Source organism: Cygnus atratus, chromosome 4 (genome assembly GCF_013377495.2).
Source record: "Cygnus atratus isolate AKBS03 ecotype Queensland, Australia chromosome 4, CAtr_DNAZoo_HiC_assembly, whole genome shotgun sequence".
NCBI classification, from domain to species: domain Eukaryota; kingdom Metazoa; phylum Chordata; class Aves; order Anseriformes; family Anatidae; genus Cygnus; species Cygnus atratus.
The window spans coordinates 14,311,587-14,328,822 of NC_066365.1; the positions used below are offsets into that span (position 1 = coordinate 14,311,587).

General features: G+C 39.4%; 1 protein-coding gene across 1 annotated transcript in view; it reads right to left on the bottom strand.

Moving 5' to 3' along the window:
* Positions 1-13,093, bottom strand: part of TECRL (trans-2,3-enoyl-CoA reductase like) — a 58,387-nt gene extending 45,294 nt beyond the window's left edge. The window contains exon 1 of the mRNA XM_035540558.1: positions 12,860-13,093. Within this exon, the coding sequence (XP_035396451.1) occupies positions 12,860-13,093 (234 nt within the window). The remainder of the gene's footprint in view (positions 1-12,859) is intronic.
* Positions 13,094-17,236: the final 4,143 nt, after the last annotated feature.

Sequence of the window (17,236 nt, forward strand, 5' to 3'; positions counted from 1 at the left end):
CTAGGACCTGGCTCTTAGCAGTTTTTTTCAGGGGCCAGTAGCAAAGGTGGCAGGTTCTGTTCTTTGTGCTTGAAATTGTTCTGGTTCCACACGCTGTTATTCCTGTGCACTGAAGCAATTCAGGTGTCACAGTGTTTGGTGGCAGTCTAGAGGTCTTTTAGGCTCTATTTTGTTATGCTTATTAGTTTCTTAACGCACTTTGTTCAAAGTGTCTGAGGATCACAGAATCACAGAATGGTTTGGGTTGGGAGGGACCTTAAAGCTCCTCCAGTTCCACTGCCCTGCCATGGGCAGGGACACCTCCCCCCAGACCAGGTTGCCCAAAGCCCCATCCAGCCTGGCTTTGAACACTTCCAGGGATAGGGCAGCCGCAGCTTCTCTGGGCAGCCTCTGCCAGTGCCTCAGCACCCTCATGGTAAAGACATTTTTCCTTATACCTAACCTACATCTACCCTCTTTCAGTTTAAAGCCATTATTCCTTGTCCTATCGCTACACTCCCTGGTACAGAGTCCCTCCCAGTTTTCCTGTAGGCCCCGTTTAGGCACTTGATTTTCACTGCTGTAGCAAATGTCACCACCTTCTGGAACTATAAGGGATTTTTTTTCTTTTCTGGGGAATATAAATTGAACTGCATCTTAACCATGGGGATCCATTTTGGCTCTAACGAGAGACTTCATGGCTCATAATTTCATACCTGCGAAGTCTGGAGCCCTAAATCTGTCAGATAGGGATTCAAGTGCTCTTAGCTAGGAACAACTACAGAGTTCACAAGGCTGCAGACCAAACCCTGTCAGATGTCCTAGCATGGTACAGGCTTGGAGGTTTTCAGAGCTGTCATTAACAGCTCAAGGAAGGGACTGGTCTTCTCCAGTGTGAGAAAGGGTCATGTGGCTCCCTAAACAGAGTAAGCTGCATTACCACGGGGCCTGCCTTCCACAGATAATCAGCCATATTGAGTTCTGGTAAAGAACAGTCAAGGCTAACCAGTGCTCTGGAGAGCTGATCATCTCGATAACCCAAGGGAAAGTTAAAAGCCTTGGGTGTTTAAAAGTTGCCTGTGCCTGCCAGCATCTGTGCTTACAGTGGCCTGCTGCAGTGAGCATACCCACAGGGCATGGTGTGTGCACCACACACCACTTCCCCCCACATCCAGAGCTGGTGCTGGAACAACTACAGCTGAGGGGGACGGCGCTCCCTTACTACATCTATGAGCAATGTAGAGCTCATTAGCAAGAGCACTGCTGTGTGTAAGTACATCCAAGCTGCCGGAGGCGAGATCTGGCTTCAATGGTGCCAGCTCCGGCTAGCTGGTTGGGCAGTCATGGCCTGGTGGCTCTGGGTGGCACCACGCTGTACTGGCTGCATGTGCCCGGGGAAGGCCTGGAGCACGCGTTCAGCCAAGAGGGCAGGAGGACATCTGTGTTGTCGGCCAGCTGGCTTGGACAAGGGCTGTTCTCTTCACTCGAGGCAAGCTGCACAGACCACAAGTAGAAAAATAACACAAATACCTTCCTTCTTCAGAATGAGCTGTGACACAGAGGAATTGCAGCGTCTTTTCTCAGGCAGAATAATGAGGCTAGAGCCACAAAAGAATGAAATACATTTTTTTATGATCTTGATAATTCTGTGTCCTTTTTCTTAAAGACCTCATAAAACAATGGGCGAAGCTATAGATTCTAATATTGATCAACGTGAAGATGGATGCTGAGACATCAGCTCACTACTAAGAGTGTCCTCTTCGTAGACCATTAATTATCTTTTGTTCTTTTCATTGTACATCAATACAAACTAAAGAACTGCACGGACTGGAACGGCATCTGCTCTTATTACCCATTGTGCTCTCTGAATAAAACACCCTGAAACATTTCACTGTAATTATTAGTCCTATTCTTCTTTTATCCTTTTAAATTATTTATGAAAGTGCTATAACCTTCCTTTTCCTCTAATTCAGCACTTTTCAAATATGCAAAGGGAAAACAGAGGGAAAGCCTACCCTTGGTTTATTTAAAACAAGATGAATTTCATTGTAAAAGCACCTCTTAGTCGGCATATATCTTCTATGTTTGATGGTCAAGCCAGTTTTGCCCCCAACTTTTTAACTTGTAGTATAACACCAGGTTTCAAGTATAGCTTCCTAACATGTTGTCATTGTAATTAAGGTTCAAGACTACTTTTTCTTCACCAAGAAAATAAAAATGCAGATTTTATGGGTATGGATTGCATTCATTACAATTTTCATTCAGAAAAGGATGAGTTTAAAACCGCATATCCTGTTTTCTCTATATCTTCATAGCAAAAATATTTTAAGTTTTCCGCTCAAGGCTACTTTTAGTATTTTAGGAATTCAGGAATGAAAGGATCTTCTGGGTCATCTTTTCCATTTCTGTCCTTCCTCTATGCAGCAATGCACAAAGCATCACATTTCTTTTTAAGATTTAAAATACTGCATTAGAAACTTAAGCTATGACTGAAGGAAGAGCTCCAAGTGGAAGATATTATGGGAATTTGAAACTGCCTTTTGTGAGTGCAGGCTAATCAGATAGCTTTCCACTTTCATACCTCTTTCACATTTGTAAGTCAAGGAATTACTTAATATGGTTATCTGTATGTAATCGCATCACAGTTCTCATACTAAGGAATTATTTCAGCAGTTACAGGTTAGAAGAATGTCAATAAGAATTTGAATAATACGGTTTTAGCAAACAAGTGGTCCTACATTCAACATTTCCTTTTGAATGTTTTTTCCTCTTTGTGACATGCCAGTCTGACTGCACTGCTGAGCCACCTGCTTTCCAACAGGCATCCTCTGTGACTGCAGAAATTCAGAAATTCTGCGACTCTAGCTACTCATTAACAGCAGACAGCCCCCTCTGCAGCCAGGTAATTTTTTCAAAAGGGTCACGCCAGCTTATTGTAGCTGAGGATTTGATTCCAAAACAGATAACCGAGCTGGTGGAAAAGCCAGGTAATTTTCAAATTCAGCAGTCAACAAATACTTCATCATTACTGCTCTGACACCCTGTCCTTGCTTGGGGAACATGCTGTATTATTATAAATCTGCAGCCATTCACAGAAAGTTAATCAGGAAAACACCCCTTCTAATTGATCTCCGTGTCTTGTGAGTTTGGCTTCTAAATCCGATTACTTTTTCTTGTTGTTAAATTTCAAGGACAGTATTAAAAATGGGTAGTGTGAAAACCTCCCTCAGCGTGTCACACAATGGGCTCTTTTGTTAGCCTGGTGAACCAGCGTGCTGGTCATGTCCAAAGGGATATAAATACCTACCACATTTAGACAAGTAACTACATATAAGCAAGTGCTGTAAGCAACTACACAAAGGAGTTATATGAAATGCAGTATTTTATTCAACAGACTGGAGTGAAAACTCTATACTAAAGAGCCAGCTCTGATCTCAAACCTGTGTTTCCACAAACTGGAGAGATTCAGAACCATGGTTTAGCCCAAGCCTATTACAGCTATATTGCTTAGCAGTCTCCTGGAGATTATTTATGTTGTCACCTGAACTCTGGCATATGAGATAATCCAACTAACATTCCCAATGACCACAGGTCAAAATATCTATGAATGCACATAACTGCATGCTTATTAGGTGCAGTCATGTCAATTTATACTAGCCACGTTTGTCTCTGAACATGTTATGTTGTTTTTATAGGGCTAGCTGGATTCTTAAAATAAATAAATAAATCCTCTCCCTTTAAAAAAAAAAAGTGTAATACACAGGTAAGAGCTTTTTCTCCCTCTACTAAAATGAGTGAGGAAGTAAAGAAAAAGCAATCTATTAGCAGATAGAGGGCTTCCAGGCTATCCCTCAATTTACAGAGTTCACCACGTCCAACTGTTTCTGAGCAAATCTGACCAGCATTGGCAAGCCTCCATGCCTTCTAACCTTTTGTTAAAAAGAATTGAGTAAAGATCCTGTACTCACCTTGAGAGCTCAACAACAGAACTAGTCAGAAAAGTTCTGTCACAACGCTTTTCAACTAGGAAAATTGAATTGTTCTGGCAAAACTTTGGATGTGTAAATTTATATTGGCTTCAAATTTTTAAAATGAAAAAGAAAATGTTTGTGTTGTTGTTTTTTTCTTTTTAAATTCTGTTTCAGGAATATGCTGAAAATTCATCTCACTGTGTTGTTTTCAATCCTTTTTATTTCTCATCTGTACAGAACTTTCATTACTTTTGCATTATTTTATGACACATCAATCATAATAGTGTAAAATAATATAACACCCTCTAAAACTATGGAAAATCACCTGATAGGAAATAACATTCAAATAAATGAATGCACTATTAAATTGTAAAACAAATTGCACTTGAAATATTTATTGTGTCATGACAGATTGAAATATCCCAAAATTAATTTGTAATGCCATCTTTCTCTCACAAATTCTCTCATTGAAAATTGAAGGTTCATTTGTTTTCACTGTAATTTGCAAAGAAAACAACATTTGTGATATGCACTTTAAAAAAAAAAAAAAAAAAAAAAAAAACACCAATTTTGACCAGTTCTTGTTCTTCTCAGGAAAAAGGTGGGGCTTAGGGTTTGTTTGGATTTTGACTGGCAGTATTAAGCATACTGCTCAGCTATAATATGATATCTGTCTCTATTTGTCTTCTCTTTTCTATCATATGGCTGTAGAGGCTTGTGCTTGCTTCTTTATACCTATGCAGACTGCTATTGTATATAATCAAGCAATGCACCTAAGAAACTCAACCAATACTTAGCACAGGATGGTCATGAACTATACTGGGGACTGTATGAAAACAAAAGCGGGAACAAGATTAACCAACTCAAAGGAAAATTCACAGAACACATATTGGCAAGGTAAGTGGTTCCAGAAGTAGCAAGGCTCATGAAGCTTTATATTCTCCTAAGTGAGGATCCCAAAGTCTTCTCCAGTCTTCTCCAGCTGACCCGTACCTATTCCCTGTCTCCTCTAATGTTCCCACTGGGCAAGAAGATTGGTGATGGTTGGGTTCTGCCTGTCCTCCCCACTCTGAAACACTGTGCTACCCAGCCAGCAGCTTTTGTTAGACAAGAAGGAGCTAAGTAATCTTTTGAACTATTTTCTTCTCTTTCAGGTGTATTTATGTTCGGCCAATAGGTCCAAAGTTGTGTTGCTGAGATCAGACAGAAAAATGGAGAGGCAGCCAGCCCCCCGTGGTCCATGAGGATAAGTATGAAGCTGAGAAGCAGAAAAGAATGGGAAATGAAGGTGATCTATAAGAACAATTAGATATCATCAGGGCAATGAGAAATCGAAATACTTTTCACAGTATCAAGTGCTGTGAAGAGATATTTGCTGTACCTCTAGTACAGGTTCTCTGACTGCCAAAGTTTGTTCTCCTGTAGTGCTGGAGCTGTATGTATTTAAAAAGGAGAGTTTGCATTTTAAGGACTTTTAAAAACGCAGAAGTGTTCAAATGTAGACATGTATGTTATAACATTAATATATACTGTTAGATATTTATAGATCTGTTACTGCATGGCTCGGGTATTTTGTGAAGAATCGCAGCACTAAGATTTCAGAAAGAAACTGAAGCATATTCTAATGGACTGATAAATCATGGGCAGGAGTATTTTAATGCTACAATAATGCCTATATGAGATGCCATTATACACCTAAATTTCCATCATGGACTGTGCTGATTAACTGTTAGACTAATAAAACACCTACAGCTCCCTATGGTCTTATATTGCTCCAGTACATTCATAATTTGCAATTATCTGTGAATTACCTTTGACGCAATAAGGCAAATGTGCAGCTGGGGTAAAATGTCATAACTTTGTGGGGAAAAAGGACATTTTCACACTGGTTAGGAATCTGTCTCTACAGATGTACTTTTGGCAATATTCACTGCTCTTGTAGAATAGCTGGCTTTTTCCATTGCCAGAATGGCTAATGTTCATGAAGAGCTGGAGCACCGTTGGTGCCTCAAGAATTCATTCTCTTGTTTTCACTGAGCTTTGAATATAGCTTTATTTTTTTTTGGATTATCTATTGTATTTCACTCTATCTCCCCCCCCACGCCCAGGCTTAGACTTTTGTAACTAAAATAAGAGATGCATAAAACCTGTCATTTAAAGGCACTTCTAAGCTTTGAAAATTAGTATCATCTGAAGCATCAGCCTTCTCTAGTGGCTTCTCTAATTCTTTAAACCATCCCTTTACAAATGTGAAATGCCCTGAAGTTAACAGCTTCTTCCTTCCTCAGTCTCCCTCTTCTAGATAAACCAAAGGCCGTTTCTCCAGGTATTGCATCTAAAAAGCTGTACTGAAATAAGAATGGTAATTACAAACAGAAATTAACATATCCAGTTGCCTCTTTTCATGTGAAGCTCTCTGTAGCTCTGTAGCTATATTGACATAAAAACAATGTGAATTTCTAGTAGAGTGGGAAGAAATGAATGTAATGCATTGCTTCAATAGAATTTGAATATGTTTAACTAAAAACTGAGGAAGAAAATACTACTACCAGCACCTCCAACAGTAGGAGCAGGCATAAGATTCAATTCTTATGGGCAAGAAAATGCATAGACTTTATAACATGTTTGTAAATGTAATGTATTTATTTGCGGTGCCTACCAGCAGGGACCAGCTCCCTGTTGAGCTGGATGTGGTGAAAACATACAGCAAAAGACACTGACACCACAAAAGCCTCCTTCCAAAAGAAAATAAAAAAGAGGATTTACACAGCAATGAGTCTGCATTCGGCCAGTTTGTCGTCTCTGCTCCTTCACCTGCATTGCTGTGGGAATTCCTAATTTGTGGGACTTGGTATCAACATGTGATCTTCTCGAGGAAGCCCCTCTCCTTTGACACAGCTGGTTATTGAATTATTTTGGGCAGCACTGGCACCAAAAATGCCCCAGACAGAAGCAGGGCATCTGTAAAGAGAGAGCGCTTGAATGAGAAAGATGATAATCTCAAAAATCCTGCCCATGAAAAGAGGCAGCTGTGGAAATGCATAGGTTCAGCTCATTCCCCACAAGAAAAAATATTACATTTACGAGATATTTTATAAATATTAAAATTACAAGATTTAAAAAAAAAAAAAGTATACAAGGCAATTAAATATCTAGCTTGTGGAAAAGGACTTCAATACTATTCTTCGCTAGTAAGAAGCAAATGAGAAAAGTCTGATGTAAAAGGCAATGCCCTGGTACTGCAGTGAGTTTCTTTGCTGAGTTGCATTGCATACTTCCATAATTGCATTTGCTCCCCTTATATGAATGTGGTATGTAAAGAATAGCCTCCAAGTTATGATGTGAGAAGTTATTTTTATTTACTAGATATGACTACGCAAAAGAGAGCTGGTGATGACTGCTCTTTTGGCTGCCCACTTTCTGTGACAGAGATGCAACCTGCAGGTGAGAAAAAGATTTCTGATACTGCAGGTATTATTTCTGCATGCATCTGATTTTGTTGTCATGCCAGTGCAAATCAAGAGAAACTCCATTTTATTGTTAAACTGCAGTGTGCAGATACAAGGGTGCTATTATTTTAGGTGCTTTACAAACAAAAATTGTGAACATCTTCAGGCACAAACAGACAACCTTTTCAAAGAAATCAAAATGAGTCCTACGTTCAGCACTCAGCACAAGGCCATGGACCCGTTGGGTTGAGTCCAGAGAAGAGCCACGAGGATGCTCAGAGGGCTGGAGCACCTCTCCTATGAAGACAGCCTGAGGGAGTTGGGGTTGTTCAGCCTGGAGAAGAGGAGGCTCCGGGGAGACCTTACAGTGGCGTTCCAGTGCCTAAAGGAGGCCTACAGGAAAGCTGGGGAGGGACTCTTCATCAGGGGGTGCAGTGATAGGACAAGGGGTAATGGCTTTAAACTAGAACAGGCTAGGTTTAGATTAGATATTAGGAAGAAATTATTTACTCTTAAGGTGGTGAGAGTGGAACAGGTTGCCCAGGGAAGCTGTGGATGCCCCATCCCTGAAAGCGTTCAAGGCCAGGGGGTTTGGTACTAGATTATCTTTAAGGTCCCTTCCAACTCAAACCATCCCGTGATTCTATATACTGTGTTATATTTAACAGCAAGAAGTTGTGTATATATATGGATGGATTGATGCATAGGCTTGTATTATGCTGGGTGCAACAAAAATGTGTAAAAAAGGGACAGACCCTACACAGAGATCCTTTAATTTAAGAAAAATGATAATGCTCACATCACTTTTACTGCAGACATTGCATGGCAAGTCTATGCTCACAAACAGACAGTTTGCTCCTATAGTATATACTGTTAACCACAAGCATTTCCTACCAGTAACTCAGCTTTCCAAAGTCTGCCATCTGAGTTGTGAATTTATGAATCATGAAACAGAAAAAAATAGAAGTAAATCATGAGTTCTTTTTATTTACTTTCAGTTTTCTGGGTGTCCAGTAGTCAGAATAGAGAGGTAAAGTGTATCTAAAAATCTAAATAAAGTGTTTTGGGATTTCCATGATTGCAAGAGATGGTGACTTAAAAAATAAATAAAGAAAAGTGAGTTGTGGCAAAATTGCAAGAGGTGACAGTGTTGTGCTTGAAATATATAAAGAAATCAAATATGGAAGTACCTGAGGTGGCGGAGAGGAGATTCTAGTGGGAGAAAGCACAGGATGCATGGAGGACCAGTGCAAGGAACAGTGGAGAAAGAATCTACCCTACAATCTCTGCAGTACACCAAGACAAGAGACTCCTTCCTGCACATCTTAGGAAGCAAGTTCTCTTCTGTAGGCCTTAAGAAGTTTTTTTTTTTTGGAAAGGAGTGCCACCATGCAGCTGACAAAACCTGAGTTTGCACCTCCGCTTATAGCTTAGTTGGCAAAATTGGGAAGCACAAAACTACTGAGCTCCAAGACTTTTGATGGGAAAAAAGCTTTCTCTGCTGGTTTCCCCAAAGGTGATTTATTCTGTAAAACAATATTGTGCAACACTTTCTGCCTTAAAAGCAACTCATGCAAAATTAATTACATTGCACTACATTTGAAGGAAAATACATTTTACTACAAGTTAATTTGAAGAAAAAAATATTATCCAATGAATGCTATAACAGAAACAGTTACAAGTTGCCTTAACAGAATTTATAAATCAAATCACTGCACATCGATAACCTTAAAACTAACCTACTTCAGGCTCTTGGAATAATGTACAAGTAAAACAGTTTTTGAGTAGCTATGTATCTTTCATAAGTTGTGGCTGGCAATGAAAAATGTGGATTGTTTGTTTAAAAATACAGCAAAAAGAATTATTTTCTTTCATTTTTAGGACTTCATGAATTTTTCATGCTCTGTTGTTTTCTTAACTTTTTGGAAGTAAAAATGGGAGCCAGAATCCTTACGCAAACTGGTTTTCATTGAAAATATTTCAAACAAAAATATTCATCAACACTAAATACACACCCTCTTGTTCTTTACAGACAGATGGGAATTTCATCAAGAGAAAGCCTGCTACCTGAGGAGCGGGACAGAAGGAAGAGTTGTGATTGTTAATGAAATGGACCCATGCTCCTGGATTCCTGCTGTTTCGCAGGCAGCGTGCAGTGCAGGAGGCTGCTCATGTGCACCCTTGAAACCTCAGTGCCTTGCGTGCCACTGCTGCGATCACGTAAGTGTGCAGATACCTTTTGCTCACGAGTCTGGTCCTAGGGTAACTGCTCTGAGCATTTAACTTTTAAGGACAGATGGATGGGGCTGTTAGCTCAGGTTTAAATTAGCTTTTCCTACATCTTCATGAGTCCTCTTTCCATCTCCCAAGGGTAGCCCTTTCTGTCTACACACTGCTGGTGCCTGCTCTCTGCCAGAAGTAGTTTGGGTACATTTTGAAGAATAACTGGGGAAAAAAAAAATTTGAAACAGGTTTGTGTTTCCTCCTGTCTCTCCACGCCCCCAAAATCTGAAGCCTCTTCTCCATGACATCTCACCTCAGAATTCATTTCAATACCAAGAGCAAATCTGGGGAAATATATGTTATTTTTGTTTCTCATTTAAATTCTTTAAGTAACTCATCAGAAAAGCTCATCTGCACCAAACTAAATGCATAATGTTACATCCATTGCAGAGCAAGTTGCCAGAGCAGGTTGACAATATTAAAGTAATGCTAGTTTTAAAAATAGTTTTATGTACAAGCACACAAGTGCAGAAAGAATTGACAGTGAATACTTCAGGTTTCGCAGGATTAGGTATTCAAGACCCAGCTCCTGGAGGGGATGACTATGTGATAAAATATGTGGGCTTTCCTCTTTTACTGCTTTCTTTCAATATTTTATCTGGCTTTCCTGACTCTGGAAAAGCCTGCAGTATGAAGTGAATGTGTCTTACACGCTTTAAAACCAGTCTAATATGTATTTATTCTGTGCCTTTAAGCCAGTCTTCAAGACAATGAGGACCTTAGACTAACCACTCAGCTCAATTATATTACATGGCTGATCCTTCCCCAAAGTGTAAGGTGGGTAAGAAAGCCAAAGGAGATGATGTGATTCTCATTTTTCAGCTGGAGAATTAATTCACAGTTACTTATGCCTGATCCAAAGCCTTCTGATGTCAACTGATTGCTTGAGATCACACAGCTGAACACACCTCTTCCAAATCCCTGACACTGCATTGAGCACAAGACAACTTTTCTTTCTAAATACCAAAACCAGTTAGAAGTATCATCACTTTGCAGACTTTACAGAGCTTCTACTACTCTGAACTGGAGTCATATGAATATGCAAGTGTCTTGTAGCAACTAAACCTCTGGAAGCATTGGCTGGTATTTAATCAGTTCATTAATCATCTAATCACTGCCTGAGTTTCCATTAGGTGGAGAAAGAAAGGGGTCTTCTTAACTTAGTTGTTTCTTTCAGACTGAGACTGACAGATCTGAGAATATTACAAATACATTTCCTAAATCATAATATTCTAAACTACTAACAATATTCAATAAGAGCATAAATGTACACATTTTAAAATATATGGCTCCTATTCTCTCCTATTATACATCCTGAGAAGAATTAATTACATGCAACCCTGAGAAATGAAGCTAATCATAATTATCTGACAAACAGAAAAGAGGCATTGGAAGTGTCAAGTTGGGTCTGTATCAATGTTGTATTTAATTAAGCAGAAGATTATGCATAATCCAGTGAAATGGTCTCTTGATTGCTCTAATAATCAACTGAAATGAGGTTCACCAGTACTAACAAGTATTCACTGAAGTAAGGAACTCAACTTCATTGCTTTCAGGGTTGCCTTAGAAAGGGTTTATTATAGCAAATTAAGGAACTTAGACACCCAGGTGAATCAGCATTCCAAATACAAATTCTTTAGGCAGTCTCGGAAATCTCTGCCTTACACTATATTTGTACCAATCCCTTGGGTACTGTGCCTAAATAAATAAATAAATACATCCATAAATTAGGTCCATGCCCAGAAGGGCTGGCCGTGGCCATGTAAATTGAACGTAGCTTCCTGAGCAGACACTTTCAGCTTACAGTTGCTATTGCTCCTCTGTGTGTATTTTACCTCCATCTGGAGAGTAATTTGCAATCACCACTCATAACTCTTTTTGCCATCACTACAGAGGCAGAGTCTATGTTTGAGAAAGGTGCAGAAAATGCTCAGGCTCATAAAATTCTGAATAAAAATTAAAACAGACTGCCGATCTTCCATGCATAATGGAAGGATTCCTGAAATGTCACTCTTGGCCTAATTCTGTTTCTGTTAGTATATATATTTTTAATGAGACTATACAAAAGTTTAAGATAAGAAAAATGCTCACTCTTTTCATGGATTGAAGCCTCATTCAGTACAGTGTTTAGACAGCCCTTTTTAATAGTTGTATAAATATTACTCAGTAAATCAAATAATACAGATGCTGTCATTAGAACTGGTATTGACAATCATCAGAGTTGTTTGATCATTTTGTACATGTTGCCCCTTTAGCTAAATTCAAAAAACTCAAAAAATTGTTGGCCTATTAAGAATGAACAAATCAGACATTTGCCTTTAACTAGGCACACATTGCAAAAACACCCTTTAAGTGACCAGGAGCACTAGAAATCTGGTAGTATTCCACCCTGGATGTTTCAAAGCCATTGAATTAAATATTGAAAGTAAAACTTATCCACCAGTTCCAGCTGTTGCCAGTGAGAATAAGGGATTTTTTTATTTTTTCTTTTTGCAGAACAGTAAGTCTCAAAATTCTACTGTGTTACAGAAAATTCCTACAATGTAAACAGCTTAGGATTCCCATTTTCAATGGTATGCGAGAGGCCAGCTCTTCTGCTGAGGGACAACGAATCAAAACTGTAATGTAAATACGAGGTATGTTTTCAACTGCTGTTTACTGTGCTGTAAAGTTCTTTCCTACCCAGTCATCTCATTCTGCTTAGACAATTTGAATGTAGTTTATATCTTTAATGATTCACATCATTAAAAAAAAAAACTCAGCTAAGCCACTTTGTTTAAAAATAGAAAATACAGCAAGAACCCATAACATTACAGAAATGCTAAGCTTTGCAAATGTATTACATTTTAATATCTATTCTGAAGCAGACATTTAAGTATCATGCTCTGAAATCATCAGTGTAATCTAAGCATTAAGACATTAAGAGACATGCAAAGGACATATTTTGAGTCCAAAGCACAGTCTGGTCTAAAAGAAATCAGTGTTGGTTCATTTGTAAAAATCCTAGAAGAAAACAGACAAGGATCGTGACTGAGCAGAAGTTTTGAGTATCTCCCAGAGGGAGGAATGAAAGTGTTTCCATTACAGAAGAAGATCACAGCAGAGAGAAAACAGAATCCCTGAAGTGGCACTGTGTGTACTAGGCACATCCCCAGCATGCTGGAATAATACACTCACCTTGTCCACAATGCAGATCTGCTTCTTGCTTTGCACATCAAGGATTTCCACTTCAAAGTAAGTAATTTTTGAATGTTTGAGCACTGATGGTGATTTGAGATGGCCAGCAGCGAGCACAAGCTGAGAAAAGTTGAAAAAAGAGCGTGTGTTATTGTGGGACATGGACAAAGTTCCTCCATGAGCTGCAGGATCCCTCTTGTGTTCGGGGGCACCGAGTTTCTGCCTTCTGAGCATTGTGCGACCCAGCAGTAGTGACCGTCATATCAACAGGGGACAGCTCCAGGGGGAAAATGTTTCCTCCCTGCGCCAGTTAAATACAATCACAGACTGATGAGACATGAAAGGTCAAGTGTCGTTCCATTTTAAGAGTACTGTCTTATTTAGCAGGAGTGAAAACAATGGCTCTGTAATCCGTGTCTATATTTAACCAACTATTGTGATGTGCTGTATTACTGCTTTTTTTTTTTTTCCTTTTTATTTAAACCATCATTTGAAACAACACATTGTATTTATTCCCTAATGTGAGAAGTCTGACCCTGAAATTCCAGAGCCCTGGAGAACTCAGAAATGAATGCAGCAAATTGCACTGTTATCAACTCAGACAGCTGTTCAAAAGTGCCCACAGATAGGCATATGTATAGGTATGTGCATGTGTGTACATATATATATGTATATATTGTGTATGTATGCACACCCATAATATGTAGCTGTAAAGCAATGTCAGAAATCATCTATTCTGAAAATATTTCCTCTTTGTCATGGAGGCCCCAAGCACTTGAAATAACAAAATGCAAGGATCTGATCAGCAAAACGTTGGGGTTGCCTGCAAATATTGAGAGGATTTTGTACCTGTTTGTATTTAGTACATGAACTGGCTGTTACTGAATAGTGTAGAGGTTTCCTCGTAGCTCCACCAGGGAAACTCAGCTGCAGTAACAGAAATGATAACCATAAAGACACTAATTCAGGGCTTTGATCATTTTTCTATTTTTTTATTCTTTCCTTGCAACTACTTTTCACAATGAAAGTCTGCAGGAAAAAAAAAATAGCCTTAATTGTTATAAATAAGGATTTCATTAAAACAACATGTATTCTCTGGAAGGGCTTTCCCAAGTCTTGTTTAAACTTTATTTTTCCTTTTAGGGGTTTTTATATGATTTAATGATAAATAGCAGCATTTTTGCATCCTGAGATTCTCCCTAAATTTCCCTGAGCTGCCTAGGATTACAGTGTTAGAAGGCCACCACAGATTTCTGCAGACAAGCATAGAGTACGGTATGAATACATTTCTATATGGCAAAACCTCAGGAAAACTACAATCACAAAAATCATATAGGTTCATGACACCAAGAAATTTTAATTAAGTGGAGAAAAAACCTTCAACAATATAAAGGGGACTATACAACTACACCCCCTCTGGGAGATGGGGGTAGAATCAGAACTAGTCTCTTATCTTTGATTCTACTATTGCAGAAAATTTAGTGGTCACCACGTCTTTTCTAGCGGCACATGACAAGAAGTCCTTTGAAATAACTGAAAAAATAATTGGTAAGTTTTTGCAGAAATTAAAAAAGAGAGTGAGGGGATCCTCCCCAGGGAAGGCCATTTCCCAGCTGAAGCTTCTCTCCTGGAAAAATTGTCACATATGCTTACCTTCATTTGCATGAGTGTAGTTGTTACTACATCAAGGAATAATCCATACTACATGCAATTTATAAATGTGCTTAAGTGCTGGAGGATCCGCCTGCATACATGAAATCTGTGTGCTACATATAGACATATGGAAAAGACATATGAGAAAGAAACAGCAAATTAGCAAGGGCTGAACTCATCAGCAGGCTTGAGTTCAGTGGTGACGGGACTGGGCATTGCAACACCAATCAGTAGTCTAATTTATTTATGATTCTTTAGCCAGCTGTTCTGACTAAATAGGCTGGCCCCAGCTTATAACTAAGATGCTACATGTCCATATGACATGGCAAACTTTTGGGTAGCTAAGGTCTGAGAAAAGCCCTATTACTTGTTGATGCAGCCGTGCAGCCTTTGAAATGCCTTTGTTGACTCTGTTAGTGGAAAGCTCTGATTATGGCGATGCAGAAGTATAATACCAGTTACCCAGTATCAATAAGGGTGAAATTTTGGCTATACTGAAATCAATTAGTGTTTTGCCACTGATGGAAAACAAATCAGCATCTAAAGAAAACGTTGTCATTAGACTTGTACAAGATTATATTGTGATCAAAGAAGTATGCCTGTCTTTGAGTCTAGATGAAAGGTGCGAAAGGAACCACAACCCTGATAGATCCGATATAGCAAGCAGAGCAAATTTGCAGAAATTTTGGTACAAATTAGTCAGAGCGTGGAGAATGACAAATTATTGGCTGACTGTAAGGGCCTTAATAAAAACAGACAGGTAAGATCACAGAACACATGGGTCCTAAATTGTCCTGAAGTGTGAGATACACTTATTTCAACAGACTACTATAAGGAAACGGTATAAATTGCTAAACAAGTGATGACACGAACTGATATAATACCCCCTTTTAGCCTTAAAATCTATGAATCAGTCAGTTGTAATATTGGAGGTCTCTTCCAACCTAGATGATTCTGTGATATTAGTATATCTCTAAAATTATTTCAATTGAAAAGCAAAAAAGAACAATATCGATAATTAAGACTAATTTCTGTGCATATAAGGAATTGGTGTTGCAGTCCTTACTGTGGGTATATTTATAATGTTATTTAAAATGACAAAATCTAAGCTGCTTCCTCTGAGGAAAAAAAAAAAAAAAAAAAACCTTTTGATTTCCTGCAGACATTTAAATGTTCAGAATTTTATTACTGACCAATGAAGATGTCATGAACCTGAATCAATTCCAGGAAAATGCTAAAAAAAAAAAAAAATAAATAAATTCCAATCTACGCTAATGATATGCTATTTTAATATTTTGATTAAAAAGAATCTTTAGAGAGCCAAGTCCTTAGCTAACAGTAACTAGTAGGGTTTCCCTGAAGATAACTGGCCCTTTCTTCATTGTTTTAAATTATGGATCTAGGGTTAGACTGTAGCATCGTTCCTGTACACAGTGAGTGGGGACTGACTGAAGGCAAATATAAAACTTGCATATAAGGTGTGTGAGAGCTACTCTACCAAAAATAATCAGGGGTAGAGTTACCACCGTTAACCTAAGCTCTAAAAGAGAGGTGCATAAAAGCAGTGGATATTTTGCCATCGATGTGCGAAGTACTGCACTTGCTTGCATGTCATCAATGGGTTTGGTTTTCGTGGCTTGATGTGAAGTAACTCAGCCTGTTCTATGTATAAGTGCACACAAAAGGGAAACATTAATTACTGGACAAAAGGAAGATCTTCACTTTCAGTGCAGTAGATGTACCTTGCCTCAGACCCCAATGCTGGAGACAGAGAGTCCTAGTGCAGAGGAGCCAGCAATCAGCCCGATGGTGAGATTTATTGATCAGCATTACATAGGTATGAGCTGTTAGCACAGCAGCTTCTGAAAGCTCTGGTAGGGCTAGTAGCCAACAGACCCTGACTCCTTGACCTCAGCTTCATTCTGGGACTCCGAGAGGAGTCAAAGAGCACTCAGCAAGAATTATATCATCTCTGACAGCTTCAACTCGCGCACAATTTCCTGCCATATAAGGGGCCGATATTTTCAAGGGGCCACGCAGATGGGCGTAACTCTCATACTGTGGCTCTACCTCCTCTCCTCACTTGGCAGTTGCCTGACATGAGCCATTTTGCAGATGGGCAGGCACTTTGTTAAGCCATCCCTCTGAAAGGCACTTTTTTTTCCAGATGCGGCAGGACTGTTATTTCTGGTTTACTGACCTGCTGATGTTTTCACAACACAAGCAACAGCTGCAGTTGGCTTTTTGCAATACTTCTCATACAGCATCTTAAACAAGCGTCAGGCTGTGCAGGCCATGACAAAATGGGTCAAAGTGTTGGGCGGGGGCTAGGACTTGGCATTTAGTTTCTGTGTAGGACACTGATTGTCCTGTGTGGTTAGGGAGCTGCTGTTTCTCTGCTGTCCCCTTCTCAGACCATATTCCTTCTCTTGTGATGCTCCCTTGAGCTGTGCCTTTGTAGACAGCCTGGCACAAAGGGATCTCATGAGATCTCAGATGGGTTCTGAAGGTGCCTCTGAAGTACCTTTTCACCTTTGGTCATGTTTTGTATGCCTTCTTCCCCAGAGAACTGATCACCTCCTTTCGGTCTGCAAAATGTCACCTGTTAAGTCAGCAGCACAGGACCATCTCTGTCACTCCAGGCGCTTGTCAGCAGCCCCTCACACATCACTTTGTTATCTTGTGCACTCTGCATGCTTGGTGGAAGCAAGGTTATTCACTTCC